The sequence below is a fragment of the Pogona vitticeps genome, chromosome 2 (genome assembly GCF_051106095.1).
Source record: "Pogona vitticeps strain Pit_001003342236 chromosome 2, PviZW2.1, whole genome shotgun sequence".
Lineage (NCBI taxonomy): Eukaryota > Metazoa > Chordata > Lepidosauria > Squamata > Agamidae > Pogona > Pogona vitticeps.
The window spans coordinates 56,580,195-56,607,623 of NC_135784.1; the positions used below are offsets into that span (position 1 = coordinate 56,580,195).

General features: G+C 43.0%; 3 protein-coding genes and 1 long non-coding RNA gene across 8 annotated transcripts in view; 3 read left to right on the forward strand and 1 right to left on the reverse strand.

Annotated features, from left to right (window-relative positions):
* Window positions 1-7,568, forward strand: part of THUMPD3 (THUMP domain 3 tRNA guanosine methyltransferase) — a 24,619-nt gene extending 17,051 nt beyond the window's left edge. For all 4 annotated transcript variants that reach the window (XM_078385225.1, XM_020791411.3, XM_078385224.1 and 1 more), the window contains exons 9-10: window positions 1,128-1,251; window positions 4,769-7,568. In XM_078385225.1, the coding sequence (XP_078241351.1) occupies window positions 1,128-1,251; window positions 4,769-4,900 (256 nt within the window). In that variant the 3' untranslated portion in view covers window positions 4,901-7,568. The remainder of the gene's footprint in view (window positions 1-1,127; window positions 1,252-4,768) is intronic.
* The window catches only part of LOC144586672 (uncharacterized), a 22,993-nt gene extending 13,429 nt beyond the window's left edge, over window positions 1-9,564 (reverse strand). Inside the window, exon 1 of the long non-coding RNA XR_013541622.1 lies at window positions 9,423-9,564. This is a non-coding gene — a long non-coding RNA (uncharacterized LOC144586672). The remainder of the gene's footprint in view (window positions 1-9,422) is intronic.
* On the forward strand, window positions 9,060-14,992 carry VHL (von Hippel-Lindau tumor suppressor). Its single transcript, XM_020791430.3, has 3 exons — window positions 9,060-9,426; window positions 11,399-11,521; window positions 12,728-14,992. Exons 1-3 carry the CDS (start codon window positions 9,210-9,212, stop codon window positions 12,910-12,912), a joined length of 525 nt encoding a protein of 174 aa, XP_020647089.3. The 5' UTR covers window positions 9,060-9,209; the 3' UTR covers window positions 12,913-14,992.
* Window positions 14,993-18,679: 3,687 nt separating this feature from the next.
* Window positions 18,680-27,429, forward strand: part of IRAK2 (interleukin 1 receptor associated kinase 2) — a 34,335-nt gene continuing 25,585 nt past the window's right edge. For both annotated transcript variants that reach the window (XM_020791419.3, XM_020791420.3), the window contains exons 1-2: window positions 18,680-18,985; window positions 24,714-24,893. In XM_020791419.3, coding sequence (XP_020647078.3) covers window positions 18,817-18,985; window positions 24,714-24,893 — 349 coding nt within the window. In that variant the 5' untranslated portion in view covers window positions 18,680-18,816. The remainder of the gene's footprint in view (window positions 18,986-24,713; window positions 24,894-27,429) is intronic.

The window sequence follows — 27,429 nt, forward strand, 5'->3', positions numbered from 1 at the left end:
ACATCACCTTGCCAACAAAAGTCCGAATAGTCAAAGCTATGGTTTTTCCTGTAGTGATGTATGGAAGTGAGAGCTGGACCATAAAGAAAGCAGACCGCCGAAGAATTGATGCCTTTGAATTGTGGTGCTGGAGGAGGCTCTTGAGAATCCCCTGGACTGCAAGGAGAACAAACCTATCAGTTCTAAAGGAAATCAACCCTGAATGCTCACTTGAAGGACAGATCCTGAAGCTGAGGCTCCAGTACTTTGGCCATCTCATGAGAAGAAAAGAGTCCTTGGAAAAAACCTTGATGTTAGGAAGGTGTGATGGCAAGAGGAGAAGGGGACGACCGAGGATGAGATGGCTGGACAGTGTCTGCGAAGCAACCAACATGAACCTGACACAACTCCGGGAGGCAGTAGAAGACAGGAGGGCCTGGCGTGCTCTGGTCCACGGGGTCACGAAGAGTCGGACACGACTAAACGACTAAACACACACAATGCATTCCTATGGGAAATGCAGATTCTACATAAGAACTTTTCCACTTGAGAACCACCTTCCAATACGGATTAAGTTCTTAAGTAGAGACCCCACTGTATTTATCTTGTATACTTTGAAATGAGTTGCAGATTACTAAGATGATGGATACACTGTGTACTGTGCCTCAAATATTATCTTGGAAATACAGACAAGATGGTACATATTGTATATTATTATTGTTAACTGCCGTCAGGGCAGAACAGACTTATAGTGATCCTAGTTTTTAAAGTAAAATATTTAAGGAGTGGTTTTACCCATTCCACTCCACAGTGAGTTTCCATTGCCGAGTGGACACTTGCACCCAGGCCTCCTGAGTCCTAGCTTGTCACTCTATCCGCTACACCACGTTGGATATCTGTACATTGTAGAACTCACTTAATGCACTTCTCCATGCCTTCTTAACATTAAAATGCACATGCAGATTTACACTACACTGAATGTTATCCAAAAGGCTGAGAAGTGAAGAACTGACAACCCCAGTATATCTTACGTTTTGTATTGTTTCACAGGGTAGTTTGAAACATTATTGTAGAACATGCATATATGACCACATAAAAGAAATGCTGGGCATGGACTTAGTTTCTGTTGATTCTGAATTTGATTGTAGGATAGGATCTAAGAAAAAGAACTGGGATCTCTACCCATCTTGCCTTATGGAGATGGGTCGGATCTGCAGACCAAGGAGTGGGAGAGCTGTGCTGCTGACTCAAGATAGGAAATGTTTTCTCAAGGTAGGTAGTAGCAGGCTCAGTTTTTATTGTAGTTGCTGGGAACGTCTTCACAGAAGGATTGTCGCTGCCATTTGCTTTGTTAGGCAGAATTCTTGGTTCATGGCTCCTAGTGGATGGGGCAATTGTGATGCTCATTTGAGTGTGCTCCAGTTCCTCTGCACGTCATCTTCATCCTACCTCCTCTTCCTCCTTGTTTTCACAACTGCACCAAGCAGATCTAGACCACGTCTGAGGCCATCAGGGAAGATAACAGTCCTGAATTCTCCAAAGACACACAGCGCTCAGAGAGGGGTGGGCTGTGTCAGGGATTATATCAGAAACAATGAGGAGTCGGACCTCTGAAGATCCTTAGAAGTCTCCTGCTTGTACTGTAGGGCCTCTTTTTAATTTTCTGATCACACTCAGACCACTGAGGGGATCTGAGGGTACCAGCCAACAATGACAGCAATCTCAATGCTGAAGGTCAGGCGAATATAAGGAGCCCAGAATTGGAAGATCCTACAGCAGTCCCCATGTTTGATGAGTTTTATTTCTGGATGCAGGCAGTCTCGGTTACCCTCAGAGACAAGAGGCTATTGAGGCAGATACAGAATTGCCTCCCTCAGAAAAAGAAGTCAAAAGTTCTGCTGGTCCACTCCTCCCATTTAAAACTATTAATTAGCATGGAAAATGGAGTGTCATTTTGAGGGATTCCCTCCTTTATAATAGAGGTCATCAACCCCTGGTCCGTGGCTTAAGCCCAACCTGGCCGCCAAGACAGACCTCCCCCCCGCACTCAGCCCCGCAAAGGCTGTTTGCGCCTGCGCGCATGCTTGTGCGCCTGCGCAAACAACGGCACGTTTTCTCGGAACCTGGCTGGAAAGCTAGCAGTGAGGAGGGACCCAGTGGCTCAAGACAGGAGCCTGGGAAATTCAAATGGCCTCCCCACGGGCTTCAAAACAGGGCATGGAAGGGCTTTCTAAGAAAAAACAGAATGCTGCTTTTCCACTTACCTTTACTTTTGGCTGATAGAAACATAATGGCTGTTTTAAGATGTACCACCAAGATGGCTCTCCCCCCTCGCAGGGAGCTCGGACCTATTGTTATGGTCCGCCCTCGAAGGCTACTGGATCCGACTGGATTCCAGGATGCCATGAGAGGGATTACGGCTGACCTGGCTGGCGCTCCTGTCGAGGCTCTAGTCGAGGCCTGGTCCACTGCCGCGACTGGTGCCGTTGACATGATCGCACCTAAACGCCCTCTCCGCCGCAGAGATCGCCCGGCGCCCTGGTTTACCCAGGACCTCCGGACGTCGAAGCGGGTCAGGAGACGGCTAGAGCGCAAATGGAGAAAGGACCCGACGGTTTTTAATCGTATAGCTGTTAAGGTCGCTACTAACCTTTACCAGGCCAAGGTAAAGGCTGCCAATCGAACATACCTCGCTAACCGGATAAGCGAGGCGTCCAATCAGCAGGCGGAACTATTCCGTATAGTACGTGACCTATCCGGAGTTGGCCCGGGAGATAGGCCTCCCCCTAGCTTTACACCGGACCAATTTGCAGCATTTTTTAAATCTAAAGTGGAGGCCATCCGCCGGGACCTCTCTCCTTTTTTGAACACAGTGAGTCGAGCTGAGATGTCCAGCGCTCCGTCTTGTCCGGTGACTTTTGATTCTTTTCAGCCCGTTTCGCCCGATACTGTGGCCAGGACGCTTGACCGCTGTCGTGCCACCACCTCCTCTTTAGACCCTTGCCCGGCCTGGCTAATCAAGGCAGCCAGGTCCTCAACAACGGAATGGGCCACTGTAATAATTAATGGGTCTTTCCTTGAGGGCAGATTTCCCTCTGCCCTCAAGGACACACTCATTAGGCCCATAAGAAAGAAACCGAGCTTGGCGGCGGACGAAATTGGCAATTATAGGCCCGTCGCCAATGTTTCTTTCTTAAGCAAGGTAGTTGAGAGGGTGGTGGCCGATCAGCTTCAGGCGTTCCTGGATGAAACAGATGCCCTGGATCCATTCCAGTCGGGATTCAGGCCGCGCCATGGAACAGAAACGGCATTGGTCGCCCTGTGCGATGACCTGTTGAGGGAGGCCGACAGGGGCAAAATGTCTCTGCTGGTCCTCCTTGACATCTCAGCGGCCTTCGATACCATTGACCACGGTATCCTCCTGGGGAGGCTCACCGAGTTAGGAATAGGCGGCCGGGCATTTGCCTGGCTCCGTTCCTTCTTGGAGGACCGACCCCAGAGAGTTCAGCTTGGGGAGAATGTCTCGGCCCCGTGGAGCCTCAATTGTGGGGTTCCACAGGGGTCGATCATCTCCCCAATGCTGTTTAACATCTACATGAGACCGCTGGGGAGGGTCATCAGGGGGTGTGGAGCTCGGTGCCACCAATATGCTGATGACACGCAGCTCTACATCTCCTTTTTTCCAACTGCAGGAGATGCCGTTCTGTCCCTTCAGCGTTGCCTGGAGACTGTACGGGAATGGATGCAGGAGAACGGGCTGAGGCTGAACCCGGACAAGACGGAAGTACTGAGGGTGGGCGCTCCCACAGCTGGGGATTTGGGTAATTCCCTCATTTTTGGGGGCGTGACCCTGCCTGTCAGCGATGGGGTTCGCAGCCTGGGTATCCATTTGGACCCGGCGCTCACTATGGAAAACCAGGTGGCGTCTGTGGTCCGTACCGCATTTTTCCATCTTAGGCGGATAGCCCAGCTGCGACCCTACCTTGATGTGGGGGCCCTCACTACTTTGGTACATGCGCTTGTAATCTCAAGATTAGACCACTGTAATGCGCTCTACGTGGGGCTACCTTTGAGGCTGCTGCGGAAACTTCAGGTGGTGCAGAATGCTGCGGCCAGGCTACTCAGTGGAGTGAGAAGATACCAACATATCTCCCCCACCCTGGCCGCATTGCATTGGCTGCCCATCCGATTCCGCATCGACTTCAAAGTACTGATGCTTACTTATAAAGCCCTAAACGGTTTAGGACCTCAATACCTGGCGGAACGCCTTCTCCCACCAAGATCTACCCGTGTCACCCGCGCAAGCCAGGAGGTAAGGCTGAGGAGCCTGACGCCGAGAGAGGCCCGGAAGGTAAAGACCAGAAATCGGGCCTTCTCGGCGGTGGCTCCTCGCCTATGGAACAACTTGCCTCCTGAGATACGTGCGGCCCCCTCGCTGGGTACTTTTAAAAAACAACTAAAAACATTTATGTATAAGCAGGCCTTCCCAACAACTAATTCCAACAGTTAATTCCTGACGGCTTTTTCTTTTGTTCTCCTATGACCTCTATCTTCGTGTATTTGTAATATAATGGTTTTAATATTTACTATTGTGGATTGTAAGCCGCCTAGAGTGGCCGAATTTGGTCAGATAGGCGGGATAGAAATGAAATAAATAAATAAATAAATAAATAAATTTTAGCTAGGGTTGTGATAAAGTTGAGACTTAGGTGGGTGAAAATGGAAGGGTTTCTGTAACATTGATAGTGGTCTGGCCTACTAGGAAACATGGAACTGTTTTGTATTGCAGGCCTTGTCAAAAGTGGGACATCTGTGGCGGAAGTCGCACACAATCTGGGTGAATGTGGGGGGACTCCATGCTGCTGTTTACCTCCTAAAACGCTCTGCAGAAGCATTTGAGAGGATAGCATCACAGTGGTAAAATCTTGACCAATATTCTAGATCATAACTGCACTCTACTGCATTTCTGAAAGCCATGTGTAAGATGTCTGTGTTGCCATATCAGCCCTTTGTGATGTTGAATGGGTTGAAAATATGAGCTGGTGGCAAGCTTATTGATCAATGTTAAATCTTGTCATATCCATGTAGAAGCTCTTCAAGGAACTTTGAGGGTACAAGTAGAAAAATATAGCCAAGGTATTCATGAGTAAGTCTTCTTTGTACCTGTGTTTCTGAGCTTACTGTTTAAGATTCAGTAAAAAAATATATTTTTCATATTCACAGGGCAAGTTATCTGTTTTTTTGTGAAGATAGCAGGATAGCCTCTGATTACAGAATGACCTTTTCTGCAGTCTTATCTCCGATTGCAGAAAAGCTAATTCAAAATATGTTTGAGAGTCCACAACACAATTTCCAGAGCATTATTCAGCTTAGAATCTATTTTAGATAGACACAGTGCTTTCCAGTGAACAGATTTTGCCACTAGAGAGGCCCTTACATTAAGTTCATTTTAGCATTGCCAAAAATTAGCAGTAGGGATACTAGAAATTATTGCTTCAATTTAGAATTTGATGAGCTCTGGATTACAGCCTAAGAACTTGATAATGCTGCCCTGTTTTCTCATCTGCTACCTCAGTTACCTTGTATACATCAATATGCCATTTGTATTGCTACTGAATTTAGTAGTGAAAGCATGTATCATCAGCCTTTGTATTTTTTCAATATCGACACATACATAAGACTTTGAAAATACTGTAGTTTTCATATATATACTGGTGATTTTGACACAGAACAATGTGAATGACAAGGATACACAGATTTAGTGTATCACTTAACAAAATTATTAAACAGTAGAAAAACTGTTTTCACTTCGTTCTTGGGGAGATTGTCAGGTGATTGCCATACTCTATAAATAGTTATTTTGCCTGCTCTATTGGAATGCTGAGACTGAATTGTCAAATTTGGGAGTCTTTTCATGTTAGCTTGAAATGAATGATAAAACAAACAAAACCCCAAATATTCCAAGATACATGCTTTGGAACTGAGGCATCGAAACCCATATAGTATAAATGTTTGAGTATTGTTGTTTGAATTTTGAGTTAATTAAAAGTGGGAAGGGGCTAGTGACTAGAAAAAGCTACTGGCCAAAATCCTGTTGCTTAGCTGTATAATAAATATCAGTATAGTAGGCCCATTGAATCAGTGGGGGGCTTGCCAAGTCAGCTCCTCTGTAAATTCTACTGATTCAAATAGACCTACTTTAGCTACTGTTTATTGTGCTAAAATAGTAGTTAGAGGAGGCAGATTTCAATCAGTGGAACTTACAGAGGAGTTGATTCACCAATTCCCCATGGATACAATGGTCCTACTGTAGTGCAATTTACTACTCTAAGCAACAAGAACTTGGCCATTGAGTTATTAGAAATAAATTACCAGCACTGTTCCGGTTACTGTAAAAAGGTAGCTAGCTATTTGTCTCCAAAGCACTTTTGCTCCTTAAGATTCTGTTGCCTGTCTATGGAGTTTGCTTTGGTGTCTCATACGTACTAATTGTTTTATCGACTTTAATTTTTACCTGTATGTAATAAAGATTTACAACAATGACCTTTCTTTTGTTGTAATGTTTATGACCATGTGAAACAATACTAATAGTTTCTTTTGGAGGCAATTTTGTTGTATTTGCAAGTGTAGGAATTTCTTTTTTTGTTTCCTTGGCTTTGAACTTCTCCATCCCTATACAGTTTTCCCTATTGGAGAGCTTCCAGTGTAATTCCTACTACTTTGCAAAAATACAAACAGATCTGCCACAGTAAGCAAAGGAAATCCTTTCAGAAGCACTGCATATATTAAATTTCCCCCTCTCATTCCAGTACTAAGGTTTTTCCTCCAAAGGATCTTCCATCTGTCACAGAGACTTGAACCAAGTGCTTGGTCACTTACTTAGGAATAATGTTACTGTTATCTGTTACAGCCAGGTAGTCACAAAACTGGATTGGTTTTGGTCATGGTGTTAAGCAATTGAGAAATCAAAGGATTATGGATTTTGGTGCTTTTCTGGAAAATTCAGGCTTTGTAGTCAATGCCTGGATCTAGCCTGCTGAGCAAAGGATGGAGGTCATGGCCATCAGTCATTGGAAAAGAGGAACACCTGCAGCTTATTGGTGTGAGACCGATCTTCAAGGTCAAGATGGCTCATTCCCTGATACTAAGTTAATTGGGAAAATGGTTTCAGCTGAGTGAGGGGAGAGGAGGAGAAATGGCTCTTATCATCTTGATTGTTCAAGGGAACTGCATGCCTGATTGGAAGACCCTCTGGAAAAGTCCAGAACCTGAAGTTATGAAACGGAGAAAGAAGTTACTTTAGTTAGTTTTATTATTTCTTAGGAGAGACACTATGTTCCTTGGCTTCAAGGATTGCGCTTCATATATGTTCTGAGATTATGCTGAAGCTATGATAAGAGTCTAAGTACTGGAATAGTTCAGCTAGCTTTATTTTCAGGTGTGTTTGCTCTGTATTGCTCCCTTCTCAAGTTTTAATTATTTGCTCCAAAATCTTTTTGACTGTTCTTGTAACTGTTGAGACTGTTCTTGAATTTTTCTCCTCTTTTTGATCTTTTCAGTGTTTTTAAATAAAATATAAAATTTCTTGATACAGTTGTTTGACTTTTTGGATTAAGAAGTTTGGGGAACATAAAACCAGGCACGGCCTTGACCATCTATCTGGAGCCTGTATGTAAGTGTGGTGGCATTTCTACCTTGTAGGGTTGGCATAAAAGTGCTTAACCGTATGGATTTTCCAGAGAATTCTGGAAACACTGCTTAGTGAGGTAAGACTAAGGTGTCAGGCAGGAAGATGTTCCCCAGCCATCAGCACATTTGGCTCTCCTAGTTTCACTCACAGCAGGACCACCGGGATAATGTAGCTAAGTGGTTACAATAGCCCCAAAACCCAGGAATCCTTGACACATGGTACCATATAGGCAAGATTCTCAAAGAGGTGAAGGCTACCACATATCTGCTGGACCCTCGCCCTTCGTGGCTTATAAAAGCTGCCAGAGAGGGGTCTGGCCAAGTGGGTAGCAGGATTGGTGCATGCCTCCTTGCAGTAGGGTAGGATCTCTGCATGCTTAAAGGATGCAACAATAATAATTGTTGGATCCCACAATATGGGGTAATTAAGCATCAGTCTCTAATGATCCATTCTTGGGTAAGGTGACAGAGTGAGTCATGGCTTCTCAGCTCCAGGGGTTCTACATTGCTTCTGTGTTTTATCTGTAAAAATACTTCAGAGATCTTAAAAATATCTAAAAGTCTTACAGCTAGGCACAAATGCTTAAAAATATATGAAAACGAAACCTAAGTTGCAGGCAAATACTTAAGTCAGATTTCAATCCAAAATACTGGAAGTACAAAAACCAATATTTTCATTACATTCTAAAATCATGGGAGCTTATAGCCTAAAAAGATACAATGAAAAAACAGATCAGAATAAATCGGAAAAGGCCTGGTGGTCCCCAAAACAATTCAAATGCAGGAGCAGGTAATACCTTTATTGGGCTACTAAAAAAAATAAAACAAAAAGCCAGCAAGCTTTTGATGATAATTCATCTTCCTAAGGCTGTGCACCAAGCTCCCATCAGTAGCTCCAAAATTATATTTGAGACTTAAGAAAAGCATATAATTTTGGAGCTACCCACAAGAACTTGGTGCACAATCTGAGGAAAATTATCATTGAAAACTCACTCTTTTTAAAAAGTTGTCCAATAAAGGTATCACTTGTTCCTGCATTTGTATTGAAAAAGCACAGAACATGTCAATAAAAATTAAAAAGTATTTTGTTTAGTCGTTAAGTCACGTCCTACTCTTCATGACTCCAGCAAGTATAAACGTCTGACCTATTTATCCCATGAAAGCTGCCGAAATGTCTTTGTTCACCTCTGCGCACTGTTCCCTGTGCTATTCCACACTTTCATAACTCCTTCGTAGAAGACTGTAGGAACCGCTTATTCATTTTGGAACAACTGTTGCTGTCACAGCATGATAGCGAACCAATTAAAACATCAGCAAGAAACACGCGCCGCCCACTTTCACCCCTCGCTAAGGGCGGAACTGCGCAGGCGCCCATAAATGACCCCCCCCGCGCGCGTTCCAGCGGCCGCGCATGCGTCCAGGCTCCTATTCCGGGCCGTTTCATCACAAAGCGGTGGCCGTCGGCGGCCTGCGCGGGTCTCTTTTTCGGGATTGCGGTGGTGCAGCTGGCCGGGCAGCCCGGTTGGTGCACGGCGGCCAGGATGCCTCAGAGGCCCGGAGGGGAGGATGAAGTGGCGGCGGTGGAGGAGGAGCTTTCCCAGCGCCTGCGCTCGGTGAACACGCGAGAGCCCTGCCAGGTTATTTTCTGCAACCGCTCCCCTCGCTCGGTGAGCCCCGTCTGGCTGGACTTCGAGGGGAAGCCGCGCCCTTATCCCACCCTGAAGCCCGGCACGGGCCGCCGCATGCACAGCTACCTAGGTGGGTGCCTCCGACACGCGCGCGGAGGGGGGGCGGTGGTCTTCGGAACGGCTTGACTCGTGTGGGAGGGTTCGCGGTGCTCGCTGGGGTGTGTGTGTGTGTGCGGCGCTTTCGAGTCGTGAGCGGCCTTCCGGGCGGCGCTCCTGGTCCTCGTGCATTCAACAGGTGAAGCCGGGCTCTGCCTGTCGAATGGCTGGCTGCACGAGCAGCTGGGGGAAAACGGCTCGCCCGCTTCAGCGCCAGAGACGGAGCCAGTCTGGGTCTGGAGGAGGAGGAGGTGAGTGGTTTCACCCTGCCCTGGAGAAGCAAATGCGGGTCAGGGGGGCTTGGCGTGCTGGATAAAAGGAGTTGCTTGCGAGGAAGAGGAACGAGTTCTGCCTATGGCTTAGCCTCTCGACCTTGTGTGTGTGGCTCATGGTGTCAGGAGCAAAGTGGAAAGACTTGAAAAACAGGGAATCTGCCTGCTTAGCAGCGCATTGGTGGCATTAGTCAAGACCTAAATGATATGGGGGGGGGGGGGGTTGGGGTTGTTTTTAAAAGCTTGCCCTGGTGCTGGAAAAAGCACCAGGTAACCTTTTTTGAGGGGGAATTCAGGTGGGGAGCCATTCTCCCAGAAGGGCCCTTTTCACCTCCTACCTACCTACCCATCTCTTCTCTCCTGACAGCGGGGCACTTGGAGGAAGGAGGGCCTTCGATGGTGGCTGCCGCATCTTGGTTGGTCAATGCCAGCATTAACAGCTCTTTGCCAGATTGAGTCACAAGTTGTGCAGGGCTTTAAAAGTGTTACCATCTTGGGTTGTGTCTCGAAACAGTTGAGTTTTTATAAACATGATATTGTATTCCTCCGTTGAGCAGGGGGTTGGACTTGGGCCCTTCCAACTTCACTTTTCTAGGATTCTATGTTATTTTTGGTTGTTATGGAGCCCTGATAATTATAGTCACATTATTCCTCTCCGGGGCACATAAAGAGCAGCTGAGGGAAAAGTTTGGACTACTAGTGACAAGTCGGGATCTAGGAAGACTAGGATACTGCAAAGAGTACTGTAGGACAGGGTTCTGCACCTTTAAATATGTAGATGGAGGAATTTCAGCAAATATAGTTTACATAAGTTACACCTGATGAAATTCCTTGCCCTATGCAGCTATTAAAGGGACAGGAGCCCTGTCCTCTTATATTTATGGCTACTCTAAGGAGAACCTGAAGCCGGCTTGCATGCTTCTTCCATTAGAAGTGTTACTTCCTCCACAGCAGGTTCTTTGTTTTCTGTCTAGTCAGAATATCCTACACCAATAGTATCGGCATCTTGTCTAGATGACCTTGAATTCATAGGCTGCCTTCTCTGGTCCTTTCCTGATCCCAAGTTTACATCTGGCGCCTTTGCAGAGAATAAAGGAAATTAGAGATAGCTGTTGTTACTTTATTGATGATACCACATTAAATCCATGGATGATTTCTTGCAGTGCTTTCATGTATACGTTAGAAAGCTTAGAATGAGAAATGGATGCAGCAGAATTTCATAGTGTGACTTCTTGACTATGCAGCTGAAGAGTTGCCCAACATCCACTTTGTAGATTTGGGTGCTGTGTGTGAAATAATTGCACGAAGATTATGACCAGATACTGGACAAAACATTTGTATCAGTTTGAGTAGATATTGTGAGAATTACTGCAGAAGTCAAATGTAGTTCCAAAAAATATTACTTCACTGCTGACTCTGAGATACATATTTTGAAGGCTATTTCTTCCATTGTGTCTTTGATTCAGTAATTCATAGTTGTATACCAATATCAGATAGTCAAATCAGTTCACACACATCATCTTCTCAAAATGGGTGTACTAAGTGCAGTATGGTTAGTGTATATGGATGTATAGCAATCTGTTTCTCATGCAATTCTTAGGATGTTAAATTTTTATTTCTGCAGATCTTTACAGCTCAGACAATACAGTTTATTTCTGGTTTGTTCTTTTCTAGAACATCTTTGGTTGTTCAGAGATGCTGGAACAGATGATAGTCTTCTTGTTAACCAGGCAGAGCTGTTTGTGGCTACTCGAAATGTGAATGGACAACCTATATTTGCAAATATTACATTACCAGGTAAAGACACCAGTATGATTCCCCAATAACGATAAGGTTATTAGGTCTATCCCTTTGTACTGTGCAGAACAGCATATAGCTTTAATGGGATTCTTATTTGACTGAATGGAAATTACAGTGGTGCCTCGCATAGCGAGGTTAATCCGTTCCGGATTAACCTTCGCTATGCGAAAACATCGCTAAACGGGACTAAAAAAGCCATAGAAACGCATTGAACTTTGTTCAATGCGTTCCTATGGCTTGAAAACTCACCGTTAAGCGATGTTTCTTCCATAGCGCCGCCATTTTCGCGCCCTCGGTAAGCGAGGGCAGGGCGCGAAAATGCGGCGCGGACCTTCCGGCGGCCATTTTGGAACCGCCGATCAGCTGTTCTCCCCCGCTTCGTTTTGCGAAGATCGCTAAGCGAATCGCTTAGCGATCATCGCAAAGCGAAAAATCGCCATAGGGGCCATCGCTGAGAGAACGCTCCAGCGATGGCCCGGACCCCCTCGCTATGCGAATTCATCGCATAGCGAAGCACTCGCTAAGCGAGGCACCACTGTATTTAATTATTTAATCAATTACATTTCTGTCTCACCCATCTAGTGATCAGGCACTACTCTGGGTGGCTAACATCAGCTAAAAAACACAACTACCCACCCCGAAACAATAATCCCCGAAAATAAAATAAACCTAGGGGAAACAGTGAATCAAGATCAATACCCAGTTCCTGGATCCTTGAGGATGTCAAAGGGATAGGATATTTCTGAAGACCTCTTCAAACAGTACAGTTTTTTTTTACATTTCCTAAAGGTCAGAAAGGAAGGAGCCTGGCATATAGATGCTGGCAGCACATTCCATAACGTTGCAGCCACCGCTGAAAAGGCTCAGTTTCTGCTGGTAATTTCCCAGGCCTCTCTAGGGGTGGCTACCCGCAACTGCCAGCCAAGGTGGCCTGCATACACAATCTTAGAGAGAGGCTCTGTTTATATGACTTTCTAGTGTTACAACACTAAACAGATTTCCTATTGCTTATTTTCCAAATTAGACTGTTTAGATGCTTTCAGTCACAGTACACTTGAAAATATTATAATTAATTAAAACTTAACTTTGAATAAGAAAACACTGTCCTGTTGAATTTGAGAGGTTAACAATTTTTTCTCAAAGTTTAAAACCCTGGTGTGATCAGAACCCCACTGAAAAGCTAACTTTTCTCCTTTTCCACAGTGTTTACCCTGAAAGAAAGATGTCTTCAAGTTGTCCGTACTTTAGTGAAGCCAGTAGACTACCGGAAATTAGATATTGTCCGGTCTTTATACGAAGACCTAGAAGACCGTCCAGACATTGGGAAGGATCTTAAGCGACTTTCTCTGGAAAGGAGTAGGAGGTTAAGGAATGGAGTCTCTGACTGAGATGAAGGGTCATAACTTGGAAAATTTACTTTATTGACAAATTGTTGACCATAAGAGGCATTAACTATACTTTGTGAACTGAAAAGACATTGACCTTTGATAGTTTTCTAAAGCAGAGCTTTCTGTTACTTTCCACATGTGACTTCACTGCCTGGAGACAGCCATACTCATGGGACGTTGCAATGAAGTGCTACCATCCTACATTTGAAAATACTTAGTGAACCCTATCTTGGCTAAAACTACACAAATAGTTTTTTTAAATATTGGATCATGTATAAACACGCCCAGATGTCAATACAGTGGAAGATGAAGTGTTAGTAATGCTGGTTTTGTATGGTTCCGTACTTGTTTAAAATAATTTTGTTACAGCAGACAAAACACTGATGTATTGTAATCAGAGGTTTGAAAAAACAATTCTCATATGGGACCATAATTTATCTTCAGTATTGTCGTTCACCCTGTACTGATGACATAGATGAAATAAAAGAGGTTAGCATTCTGGATTTCCTTTTCCCCTTTTCCCTGTAGTTTCTTACAGGTCAGTGCTATTTCCAATGGTGCTTCCAGGATGCAGATCTGCTTCCTGCACTCCATACTGAACTTACCTATGCTGCTTCAAATATTTGGTGTAATGGGAACAATGTTGGAAGCTACATGTAATTGTTGCTCCTGATACATATAATTCTTGTCGAGATGAGGATTATTTTTATGTTACTGTTCTCACTTGTAAGCCTAAGGGTAGGTCTAGTCTGACAGTAGACAAAAAATGTCCCCTGGGTCATATTTTCATTACTGCAATGAAAGTGAGTGGAGTTAACATAAATACGGTATCTTGTCTCCTTTAGCTGCTCCCAGAAAGAACCTTATCCCAACCACCATTCTGTGAAAAATAGCAAAAGAATACTTGCCTTTCCTGTTGTTTCAGAGCTATATATTAACTTATTAATACCTTCTAGGAGTTGCTGAGGAATTATAAAACAGATACAACTCGTTTTTTTTTTTGCTTTGCATTAGAGTTGAAACTATTATCCTGCTTTCCATATTTTGCAATATCTTATTCTAATGACTGAAATGTGTTTGTTTGGGCAACTATTATGCTGTTGTCAGACATTAGCAAGCTTAACTTACGCAGTTTGATCATGTACACTTATTCAGTTGCACATAGATCCTAACAAAACTTCTGTGAAATAACTGTTAATAACATGCTGTACTTATTTTTTTCTTTTTGCACATTTTACTAGCTTATGTGAAGTTGCAAGTTTGTGATTTTAAGTGTCTACTGACTTCTTTAAAGTTTATTCTGTAAACTTATAAAAGATAAGCTATGGCACAAAGGATTTTTACACATATTATGAATATACTTCAGATGTTATGTTGAAGACAAATATATATGGAAGTAGTTCTTTCCCTCAAAAATTGTGTTGTTAAGGAAATAAATGGGTTTTTGCAATTGTAAAAAGGAACAATGTTTTGATTACCCTGTTTAATTTCATTTTCTAACTTGGCTAGGAGAGGCTTCTTATGGTTATCAGATAATTTCATTTCCAACTTTGACTGTGAAGACTGCCCACTTTGCATGGTTCTTGCACTTGTTAGCATTTGGTACCTTTGGTATAAAGGTACTTCTAATTCTGGATGATAGATATAGAAGGAATGGGAGATGTGGCTTTCCGGATACAGTACATTGGAATGTAACCATTGGATGCAGGCTAGGACTGTTAGTCTAACAGTAGTTGGGGGGGTGTCATATATTCCATATCACTGAAAGAGAGCAGTACAAAGTATTTCTGAAATGTATGCAGTCATGCTTAATTCTGATTTTCCGTTCTGTACCTGAATTATTGGACATGATAGGGCATATTTTGTTTCTGCTGCCCTGGATAGAATTATTTGGAGCATTTTTCTGTTCAAGTCTGTGTTTTAAAGTAATAAATGTAAACAGGCTTGGACTAGCCCGTTTGAACTGTGTTTCTGATCTTTTAAAAAAATCACATATGTACTCAGTTGTTTTTCAGCATTTCATACAGTGCAGTTGATATTTTTACAAGATTTTGAAATAATAAAACAATTTGCTTCTTAACTGCAGCAGTGTACTTATTTTCCTACTATCTCATTCATCAAATCAATTCTGACTTAGTGGAAAATGTTGCTCGAGTTTTTTAGGTATCAAGTACTCAGAAGTGGTTTACTAGCTACTGAAAAAATGGTAGTTGTGTTGGTAGGAAGGATAACAATTGGACAGTACATTTTTACGATAAACTAAAAAGCCACACATTAGAAAGTTTGCACATTTATGGTATTCTGATTAGTCCTAAAGGTTTTGCCCCTTAATTTATAATGAAATATGGAACATTGCTATAAATGATAAGTTAACTTGTAATATAAAGATTAAGAAAGGAGAGATGAAAAATAATAAATTTTATGATATATGGGGCAGATTTCTTGAATATGTGCTAACAAGAAGAAAAGGGAAAGCTCCAAATCAGAAATCAATGCAGTTCTGGAGAAGAGGACAATAAAGGAAGAAGTACAAAGATGACTTTGAATTATGGTGCTGGAGGAGGCTCTTGAGAGTCCCCTGGACTGCAAGGAGAACAAACCTATCCATTCTAAAGGAAATCAACCCTCAGTGCTCACTGGAAGGACAGATCCTGAAGTGTGAAGGCAAGAGGAGAAGGGGACAATAGAGGATGAGATGGTTGGACAATGTCAGCGAAGCAACCAACATGAATTTGACACAACTCTGGGAGGCAGTGGAAGATAGGAGGGCCTGGCGTGCTCTGGTCCATGGGGTCACAAAGAGTCGGACACGACTAGACGACAAAGATAAAGGAAGAAGAAGACTACTGCAAGAGGTCCCGATTATGGTGGTGGGAAACGCAGTTGATTTGCATTTTGGTTTATGTATGTTTATGTTGTAATTCATTTAATAGTAATAATAATAAAAATTTAAAAAAAACTACAGAAAGGGCAATGTGATCTATCTAAATCCTGCCCTATACTGTATTAAAAATTGCCATGCAAATGGAAAACCTAAACTGAAGGCTAAAGGCTAATCCAAAATCCTATCTTCCTGGGGTGCTGTTTTTCTTCATATACATAACTTTCTTTGTTTTCAAATTTAGGGAATATTTAAGTGTATTAACTTCCCATAACTATATTTTGAATTCTGTCTCTGTACAAATTGATTTGCATCCTCTTTTGCATCTTTTGTAGACCAGATCTCAGACCTACCGGTAGATGTCATGATTAGACAGAGGACTACATCTTATTCAGGTCTCTAAATGTTCCCCCAGGATTCTGCTTTGTCTTGGCTTGCAAGAAAAGGCATCAACATGAATGTCAATCTGAGGATGTATCTTCTATCAATTCTTTCAACACGTGGCTTTAGGTTTCTCAATTGAATTAAATGTGTTACTGATGAAAGACTTCTAACTTGAAATGGTTTGGTGGCTTATGGCTCCCATCTAGGATGCTTTCCAGCCTTTGGAGGGTTGATACCCCCAACTGTCTTTGGAAAAAAAAACAGAAGAAAATACTCCACAATTGCATTTTTCATTCTTCCATCTGGACTTTAGATACCTTTTCACCTTTTAGTTCCAGGGCCAATAATTCCAGTTCTGCAAATTGCCACAAGGATATGTCAAAAGTGAAGGACTTTTCACAAGCATTACACAGAGATCTTTCTGGTGTGAATCTGCCCTAGTTCTTTGATGCAGGTGACTTGCTTCTATGCATCAACTCCTGTCAGAATTCTTTCATGGAGAATTTTTATCTTTTAAACTCCCTTGCTGTTAAGGTCACAAAGCTGCCATGGAAAAACTACAACTTTATCAAAAATAAGTACAACTTTTAGGTTTCACATTCTGCTTTTTCATGTGCCCTTCTATAGACTATAAGCTGCATTTTAAGAATGTAATTAAAACATCCTTTTTGGTATTTCTAGTATTTTTTATTTAAATCTGGCTTAAGTATTTGCAACTTAAGTTTACTTTTCATATATTTTTAAACATCTGTGCCTACAGTTCATCCATAGTTCTTTACATGCCTAGCAGTGGAGCTGTGCAAAGGATAGTAGTAGACCTTTGGGCTAGATAGGTGGGGTAGAAGATGAATGAATGAATGAATGAATGAATATTGTATCCTTAAAAATAAATTGGCAAAGATTTTTTAAACTCAAGATCTAAATTTAATTCAAGCACTTATCCTAGCCTTTACGGAACTGAAAGCTACTTCATCTCAGACATACAAGCTTAGCCCCTGGGAACTGTTAGGAATTTACCACAGTCCCTGACCTCAAACTGTCCCACAGTATATGAGTCAAATACTGTCAATTATATGAAATAATGAGGATCCATTTTTTATTTCAAGGATTCGTTTTTTAATTCTGATTCTGCTCATTTAAATAATACTAACAAATGTACGCCATAAATTACATTTTAAGTTTCTCATCAGCAGATTTGTTCCATCAATTTAAGTTTTGCAACTTTCCTTCTTCTCCTTCTCAATTACATTAAAATGTTTGTAAAAATCTGAAATGTGCTAATAGAATGTAATCTTATGCTACATGTGGAACTGATTTATAAAGCCACCTAACAGGGCTTTTAATGTGAAGTATTTAAGTAGTAGTTTTACAGTTCTACACCATCACACATTACTTTCCATTGATGAATAGTCTTTGAACTCAATGTCCCTTGAGTTCTAGTCCGTCACAATGTCCACCACACCACACTGGGTGTCTAATGTAATGTAAAGAAGCCCCTACTCCTTATTGGCACATCCACTGGATTTATTGAGATATATTAGTTTCCTTTTATTGGATCTTACAATAAAGGTTGAATTGAATTAGTTTCCTAAAACAAGATCAAGAGAGATGTGTGATCCAGGTGTAGAAATGAAAGCCTGGGTTGGGCAATATCTTTATTGAAAGACTACAAAGTTACAAACCAGGTGAGCTTTTGATTTCTTCTTTTTCATGTGTTGTTGTTATGTGCCATCCAGTCATCTCTGACTTATGGTGACTCTATGACTGAGAAATCTCCAAAATGCCTTGTCCCCAACAGCCTAACTCAGCTCTTGTAAACTCCAGTTTCTGGCTTCCTTTAAGGAGTCAGTCAGTCCTTATCTCCTATTTTCTCATCCTCTTCTCCTGCTGCCTTCAAGCTCTCCCAGCATCCTTGTCTTTTCCAGAGACTCTTGCCTTCTCCTGAAGTGCCTAAAATAGGACATGGTTTCAGCATTTTTGCCTCCAGAGACAGTTCAGGCTTGGTTTGGTCTAGGACCCACTTGTTCATATTTCTGGCAGTCCAGGGTATCCACAAAACCCTTCTCCAGCACCCCATTTCACATGAACCATCCCCCCTCCCCCACTTCAGCTTGCTTAACTGCCCAGCTGAGATAAAAATTTGGGGAGTGAAGAAGAAACAAAAAGCCCCCCAATTAAAGCAGATGAAATAATGTGGTTGAATTCAGTAGTTCTTTGGTTTTTGAAATCCAGTTCAGCAAGCCCTCTCCTGACGTGACTTTTCATCTACTATGGCCGTCGCGGGGGCGCTTCTCACACGCAATCTCTCCGAGGGAAACCCCCCGTCAAACCCCGCCCGGAGCCCGTTCCACTGGTGGTAACTGACGTCAGAAGGGGGGGAAAGGAAGGAGCTCAGTGTAAGCCGGAGCTGCGCCGGGAGCAGAAAGCGGACCTCGCCGCTGGTAGCACTGAAGCCACAACTGAGCGGCTGAAGAGCGCGCGAGGGGGGGGGGGGACCTGGAGCCGGAGACGCGCCCGCAGCGGGCAAAGGGGAAGGGGAGTGACGCGCGGCGCCCCGGTTCCCGCTCGAGCCCCTCCGCGGGCGCCAGAGGAGGCGAGACGGGGATTTCCCCGGGCGTGTGACGGAGGAGGAAAGAGACATGGCCATGCAGCAGCACCCGCCGCCGCCGCCGCCGCCGCCTCTCTCCTTGCCGGCCCGGAGCCCGGCTGCCCCTCCGTCTCCGTACCTCCACAGCCTGCCCGCTTGGGTGCTCGAAGATTTCTGTCGGAAGATGGACTGCCTCAACGAGTACGACTGGATGCGCTTCGGTGAGGAGAGTCGCGCTCTGGTCGCTGTTCCCGGGTGGGGGGGGGGGGCAGGGGGCAGGAAGGGGCCTTCTTAGGCAAGGTCGGCACCCGGCGAGGATGCCCGGCTCCCTGGGTCTTGAACGTTTGCATGGAGCCAGAGGGACTGGGGCCAGGGAGCTGGCGGGGCAAACCAGCATCTTTTCATGCGCCCCCCCCCCTTGGGAAAGTGAACTTCGGGATGAAAAGGAGGAAAGCGTTGCCTCCACCGGGGGGTGGGGGGGAGAGAGAGGAAGAAACGCTAATGCTACACGCGATTGGGATCCATAAGCACCAGCCAGCTGGTCTCCTGGGAGTTCAAGGTCTTCGACACAGTCCTCCTTCCTGTTTTTTATTCTCACAACAACCCTTGTGAAGGAGGCTGCGCTGACAGAAAATAATTAAGCCCCAAATTAAAAATAAAAAATAAAAGTAGTTTTGCGGTCCAAGTGCAAGCCTGGGTTGAATCATATCTTTATTGAATGCCAGATAAGTAACCAAGGCAAACGTTCCAGTCTCTCTGGACTTTTATTCAGATGTCATAATAACTGAGGGGCTGAAAGAGAAGAAGAGGTTGCTCTGCAATTTTCTCTGGCTAAGCAGGGATTTGTATCTAGGTCTCCTCCTTTGCAGACCAACAAAGGGCTAGACTAACTGCAACCCCAGGCTGATGGCATGGCATGTCTTCCTTGAAACACTACCATTGCTCATAGAGTGGGTCCGGTGGTCCAGATAGGCGGGGTATAAATCAAATAAATCAAATAAATAAATAAATAAATAAATAAATAAATAAATAAATAGGGGAACTATATTTGCTGACAGGACAGCAAATATTTGCTGATACAGCAGCCACAGCTTGTACCACACTGAGGTCTTTCAAACTGATAGGTGTAAAAATGCATTAAATACAAGCCATTAAATTCATTAATCAGACTTGTAATGCGATAAAAAAGATTAACCAATTGCACAGTAAATCTCTGCTCAGTTCTCAAAATACACTTCCTCTTCTGTTTAGCTTTCTGAAATCTCAAATCAGATTAGCAAAATAAGAAGCTGCTTTATACTAAGGCAAAACTATTGGTCTAATTTAGTCCTATATTGTGGCCACTGGCAGCACCTTAGGAGTTCAGGTAGAAATCTTTCTCTGTTTGAATAGGTCAAGAACTCGGTGTGCAACCTTTTGCATGTATGGATACCACATAATTGCCATACATCTTGTAGATAAAGTCAGCCATTAAAAACACATTTTGAAAACACATTGATAATACTTTCAGGAAGGTAATTCTGGTGCTACATTAAAACTTGAATATGTAGACCTGATCCAGTACATAAAACTTCTGTGCTTCTAATTCTTATCCCTCACATGCCAGGCTTACTGTTCTTGCACTGTACCCTGAAGTTTATGGAGAAGCATGTAAGATTAGCAAATGTATGTTTTTAAATACTGTACTGTTTAGCTGCCAGCAAGCATGATTTCCCATTTCTCAGGTCCTCTTTATAACTTAATATCACCTAAACCTGGCACATTCAGGTATAACTGCTAAGAAAGATTCCTGCTTGAAATCCTATAGACCCACTGCCAGGCAGTATGTAGTCAGTATAGCTGGGTTACATCAACTGTAGAAAGCATAGCAGAGCTTGAAAAAGTTCCTACGCCCTGCTTAGTCCATGGTCTGCTAGGATCTTTGGGACTAAAACTGCCCCAGCTAGCATGGCCACTGGATAGACCTTTCATTTGATTGAGTGACTATTTTCTTATGTAATGTTGCAAAGGATCACAGTGGTATTTTGATGCTCTCCAGCCCATCTGGCTTAGTGACACACCACTTGGGATCTGGACATTTAAAGCAAAGCAAATATATTAGATATAGTCACAAATGTCCCAAGTAATATGCAGTTTGGTCAGGTGAGAGTCTGTCCACATCAAAGCAATGGCACTTGGTGGGCACGGTGCTTAGTCTGATTATTCAATCCAAATTGCATTCCCACAGATGTTTTTCGGCCCCATTTGGGGGGGGACCAGCTACCTATAAAAGCAAACCCCTTTGTCAGGGCACATCTTTAGATACATATGTATATGCGCATGCCTTGGGTCTCCTGTGGGGAGAAAGGCAATATATTTATGGAAGAATGGCAGCTCACATAAAATAACATGAGAAATACAACTGAAATTGCAGTAAGATACAATATTGTTAAAATAAATAAATAAAACCATAATTAAAAAGCATAGCAACTTCTGACCTGTCTAGTGAAACACCTGCCTGAAAAGGAAGATATTTGCCTCGGCAGAAGGACAAGAAGGAAGGGATCAACCTGGCTTCACCAAGATGTGCAATGCATTCTACAACCACTCAAAAAGAGAGAGGGCATTTTAAGCAACTATTTGTGCCACAGTGTTTCTTCTGAAGCTGTGTGAGCTGTAATCCATTCCAAAAACTGTTGTCACTATGAGACACAGTGGGTATGCAAGTTTATGTACAAACTACTTCTTACTTTTATTACAGTTTACAACACAGGGATTTTGGATCTCTTGTTTCTATTTCCATCACCATGTTTGTGATGTTTTTGGATTTTTTAAAAAAATAAAAGATAATGGCATTGTGATTGGAATTACTCTAACCTGGAGCCAAGCTGCTCATAAAAGCAGGTCATGTTAACTACAACAATTTTTCCAGGTTGGTTACCCAGTTCTTTTTTATGATGGCCATTTCAGGAAATGCCTTTCATGGGTGAAAGCAGTTGTTACTTCAGCCATTCCTCTTCATTCCCAGGGTCTTGTGAGTCATGTCCTGTGTGTGGTGTGTCACTAGACCACATTCCTAAAGCTTGTCGTCTGTTGGATATTTTAAGGTGTAGAAAAAAGGCCAGTAGAATTATTAAAAAGCTGGAGCAACTCTCTCATGAGGAAAAGTTTCAACATCTGGTGCTGTTTAGCTTTCAGAAATTCACTGTGAGAAATTTGATCAACCCTAAGGACACTTACGTTCTTGTGCTGTCCAAAACTGTTATGCAATGCAGCCATTCAGGAAGGGGCAACCGTGGTCTCATGCAGTGTGCTCTGTACAACATAAAACAGACTTGTGGTATATTAAAGACAAACACATTTAAATTTGGCATAAATCTTGGTAGATTACAGTTCTGTACTTCAGGTGAATCGTAAGCAGTGTGTGCTATACTCTGTTGAAGCTCGGGCCTAATAAATCTTTTTATTTTTAAGGTGCCACATGACTCTTTTCTGGTTTTGCTGCAACAGACTAACAGAGCTATCTAACCTCTTGGAAAAATCTGTACAAGGTGTTGCATGATTCACATGTGAGCAGTGAGAAGCCATAGCCTAGGTCAAGTGAGAAGGGGCAGGTACTTTCTGTCTTGTCCAAGTACTCCTCCTCCTTGCATGACTGCTTTGGAAAGCAGTACTGTATAAATGGCCACTGGCCACATCACCTGTGGCAAATAAGAAACACTGCTTGATGACCAGGCAAAAGAAACCTGCTGTTTAAAATATTTAAAATATATACCTTTTTATTTTGATCAGCTTTGTTTTACTTTAGTCATTTGATGCACCTCTCCAAACTGGGCATGGATATAAAGGAAGAGTCTTGTGACTTCTTAAAAGACTAGCAGCTAGAATGCTATTGGTTTCGCATACAGTTTGCATAACTGCCATGGTTAATTGACAAGGTGATGGAATGCCTCTTGGTTGCATGCCTGGCCCAGTGCCCAGTTGTGCAACTGAGATGCATCTGTGGGCCTTGTCCATTAGCTACAGTTTAGGTGTGGCAGGTTACATAAGCCTTATGGAAATACCGATAGGATTTGCCAAGCAAGTTTGATTTGGTATCAGCTTCCATTGACAGTAGCCCAGTGTGTCAGATTCATCTAAAGAAGTGGTCAACGATTTGCTAAAGCTTATACCAAAGCAAACTTGATGGTCTTTAAAGTGCCACAAGACGGATTGTTGGTTTTGCTGCAACAGACTAAGATGCTGCCCTTCAGACAGTTTTGTGACTCAGTTATTCCTGTTAGTAGTGAGGTTTGGAAGAGCAAAAGAACATAGGAAGATCTGTACAGTACTGGGTCAGACCAAAAGGCCCACCTAACTCAGGGATTTTTTTTGGGGGGGGGGCGGCTGTAGTCCAAAAAATGATTTTCCCAAGCTCAAAAATTAAGTCAGTAGTATGCAGCACATGTGTGTTATTTCACTTACAGCAAGCCTAATAAGCACTTTCAAGGTACCGTAAGTGAAATATTTAAGAAATGGTTTTGCCAGTGCCACCCCTTCAAGAAGCTTCCATGACTAAGCAGGGATTCAAATCAATGTCTCCTGAGTCGATCATCCTACCCACTACTCCACAGTGGGTACCCTGTGTAGCATGTAGCAAGGCCCAAAAGCAGATAGGAGCTTCAAAATGTCAACAGGCTTACTGTGATCCCAGTGCAGCATGGCAGGTACCTCCAATATACAACTGCCTGCCCATCTCTTCCTGTGGCAATTAATGGGGCACAGGAGGTGCAGTTGATGGACCTGCATGAGGTGTGTCTGTGCAGGCCCTGTTTCCTTGATGCTTCTCACTGGTATTCAGTTGGTCTCTGGTGCTTTAAAATCTTGTTTCATCTGTCCTTTCTTCCTTCTGTGCTCATGCAAGGGTAAACTGCCAGAGCTTAGCAGCCCCTCAAATTTAGCTTGCTAGCTTTAAACTGAAAATTAATTTGTTAAGAGGTTTTGTTGTAAAACAAATTCATGTCTAATGCATGTGTTTTAAATTAAACAAAGAAAGAAAGAAACAAAGCAACTAATTTTCCTGAAGTGACAAATTAATATGAAGTGAAATATTAATTGTTACTTAACTCATTAATGCTAGTCACATTAAATGAGTTAAATAACAATTTCTAAACCAATATTTTAAAATAATAATAAATTATATGTAATTGACTGATTTTAAACAATTTACAGTGTAGCTCTGTTCTTATAATCCTGGCCTCTGAAATGCCAGGGGATCCATGTATTGTCATCCCTTGTTCTCTTTCCTCTCCCTGTTCTTGAGGCTGGCAGATACACAAGGAACTAATACATAAGATCTCTCAGTTATCCTCTTGGAAATTTGCCTTTCAAATCTGAAAAGCATCCTGCATTCCAGAACTGATCCCACATGTTGGGAAAATCAAAGTATACAATAGGCAAAACCATGTCTGTAGGTAATATGGATAAATCTGTTCAGTGTTCTGGAAAAGACTATGGATGTTTTCTAACAATGTCCAGGATCTTTGACCAAGATTTTACTGGGGCACAGGAGGAGATGCTCAACTCTCCATTGTACCTTTTCCCTGCTTGTACATGGAGGTAAGCAAGTCCTCTTTAGGCATATGGTTCCTAGTTGAACATTTACATGATCCTAAGACATGCTGATTGGGAATCCAAGCACCAGTCTACTTCTGAAGTCTCCTTGAGATGGCCACCTTGTCAGCTGGACATCTCATCCTTTTCTCTTGTTGAGATCCCATGGAGCTATTCCAGTGGGCTTTGTGGTCTACCATCATCAAAGATAGGATCTCAGCCTTTGACTGTAAGTTCAGAAATATTTTTCTCATTGAAAGAAATCTAATTTGTTGGGCACTCTATTTATATGGGAAAGAGATGAGAGTTGCTTTTTTTCCTGCTTAGTTGTTGTTTCGAATCTTATTTCTAAACCAGTCTTTCTGTGTTTCTTCTTAGCATCCTATGTCATAACGGACCAAACTGAGCTGAGGAAAATCAAATGCATGGAAAAGGCCGGAATCAGTATAACAAGAGAGCTGATGTGGTGGTGGGGAATGAGGCTTGCAACTGTCCAACAGCTGCTGGAACTCCTGCAGGAACTGCAGCTCTATCAGGCAGCCCAAGTGATTGCTGAGTGTGAGTAATTCATTTTTTTCTCTTTCCGTTATCAGGCAGTCATCCATCACCAATCAGTATCTTGTTCTTCACCCTTATCACTCCTTCTAAGCCTGAACGCAACCTGATGACTCTGACTGCTTTTTGTAGCCAAGATTGGGCCACTGAGCAACAAAAAGGAAATGCTGGCATGCTTGGAAGCATCCTGTGCTTTGCAAAAATGTAGTTTTTTTGGTGTATACGTGTGCGTGCACGCGTGCGCGCGCGCGCGCGCACACACACACACACACACACACACACACACACACACACACACACCGCTTTCCTTCAATTAATGGGAAATAGATGGACTCTTTCTGGTTTCTGTTGTATATACAGTGGTACCTTGCATAACGAGCGCCCCATTTAACGACAAATCCACATAGTGATGCGGATTTAGCGATTGCAAAAGCAATCGCATTGCGATGTTCCCAATGGGTAAACATCGCATTGCAATGATCGGTTAGCGTTTCGCTTACCGATCTTCACATTGCGATGTTTGGAAAACAGCTGATCGGCTGTTCCAAAATGGCCGCTGGGTGAAGAAAATGGCTGCCCACAGTGTTTTCGCGCGATTTCCTCGCTTACCGAGGCAGCGAAAATGGCGGCCCTATGGAGGATCTTCGGATAACGGTGAGTTTATCCCCCATAGGAACGCATTTGCCCCATATAGTGACGTTTCCGCATAGCAACGATTTATCCGGAACGGATTATCGTCGCTATGCGGGGCACCACTGCATATATAAAACAGAAACCAGAAAGAGTCCATCTACTTCCCACTACTTGAAGGAAAGGAAGGATGAGGGGGAAGTAAAAGTACATACAAGTGGCATTCAGAAACATCACTTTGGGGGTCACAGAATACTGCCCCCCACAAGCATGCCCTTTGTTTGTGGAAATCCTCCAACAGTACATTTTCCAAACTGTACATACAACCTATCAAGTCCCTTAATGGAGATTCCCAATGTTATTAAGTGAGAAAACAGGACTTTGGCTCTTAGAATGCTATCAGTTTTTTTCTTACCTCCCCCCCTTTTTGTGTTTTTACTCCGTGTATGTTGTAAGTGAAGGCTCTGTGCAGCTATACTGTAGTTTAACTGACAAGCTTTGGTAAGCAAAGAGATTAAAGAAATGATGAGAAAAACACCAGAAGGCTGCAAACTGTAGGCAGTGAGATCGGGATCTCTCATAAACTTCCATAAATGCAATTGCACTAAAATCTGATGAAAGAAATTACTTGCTGCCAGGCTTTGAGCCTGCTGAGCCAACGTATTCATAATTCCCTACCTGAGATTATAAAAGAACTGTGGTTCCTTTGTAACTAAAAGAAAAAGATTTCAGGCCATCTCTATGGTATATAAATGAGGAAAGGAAAGAAGGGGAGTGAGCAAGCTTGAGCCTTAACTGCTGTGATTCGTGCACACAACATAAAATAGTTTCACTTCAGATCTGAACACTGCCATTCTGTGCTTAAAGATATACAGTGGTGCCCTGCATAACGAGTGCTTCGTTTAACGACAAATCCGCATAGCGATGTGTTTTTTGTGATCGGTTTTTGCGATCATTTTTGCGATTGTATTGCAATGTTTTAAATGGTAAAACATCGCTTTGCGATGATCGGTAAGCATTTCGCTTACCGATTTTCGCATAGCAATGTTTTTTCTAACAGCTGATCGGCTGTTCCAAAATGGCCGCCGGGTAAATAAAATGGCCGCCCGCTGTGTTTTTGCCCGGATTCCTCACTTACCGGGCAGCGAAAATGGCGGCCGCATGAAGGATTTTCGCAGAACGGTGAGTTTTTTCCCCATAGGAACGCATTAAATGTGTTTCAATACATTCCTATGGGCTTCTTTGTTCCACATAGTGACGAATCCATATAGTGACGATTTTTCCGGAATGGATTATCGTCGTTGTGCGGGGCACCACTGTACCTACATATGAGAGCAATTACAGAGCTTGGGGAAAAGTTGCTGAATGAACTACAGCTCTCACAATCGCCAAGCCATCAAAACCAACGGCTATGCTCACTGATGGATACTGAAACTTGTAGTCCAAAAAGTAACTTTTCAAAGCTCCAGGCCACTGTATTCCAGAAGCACATTGACATATTATTGTCACTTGCACCTATATTCACTTCTCAGAGTAGTTTGTCTCCCACATTTTAAGTTGCCACTTAGAATATTTTCAAAACCAACCAGTAAATCCGAAAGTGCAGCCTTACAAATACTGAAATGAAGTGAAAGAAAGCAAATGTAACCTCAGGGGACTGATAAATTTCTCATCACAAATATGAGCTGTGGGCTTCCTCTCTCCTCTTTTGTACACAAGATATGTTGAACAATTTCTGGTTACAGCATTTTTGCAAAACAGTATTAGACAACCATGTGTCTTCACTGGGGCTGTGACATGCCAGTATCTAGAGTGAGAGTGGCTGACAGTGACTCATCAGTTACATGCAGAGTCACTGCTTCCCTTCATTGCAAATTCTAGAATCTCCCATCTAGGTTTGCTGCCTTCC

What these genes read in the sequence shown, in the direction of transcription:
- VHL (XM_020791430.3), top strand. Translation starts at nt 9,210, where the DNA reads ATGCCTCAGAGGCCCGGAGGGGAGGATGAAGTGGCGGCGGTGGAGGAG. An exon ending in CCGCATGCACAGCTACCTAG is followed by an intron (nt 9,427 to 11,398) that starts GTGGGTGCCTCC and finishes GTTCTTTTCTAG; the next exon opens with AACATCTTTGGTTGTTCAGA. An exon ending in TGCAAATATTACATTACCAG is followed by an intron (nt 11,522 to 12,727) that starts GTAAAGACACCA and finishes CCTTTTCCACAG; the next exon opens with TGTTTACCCTGAAAGAAAGA.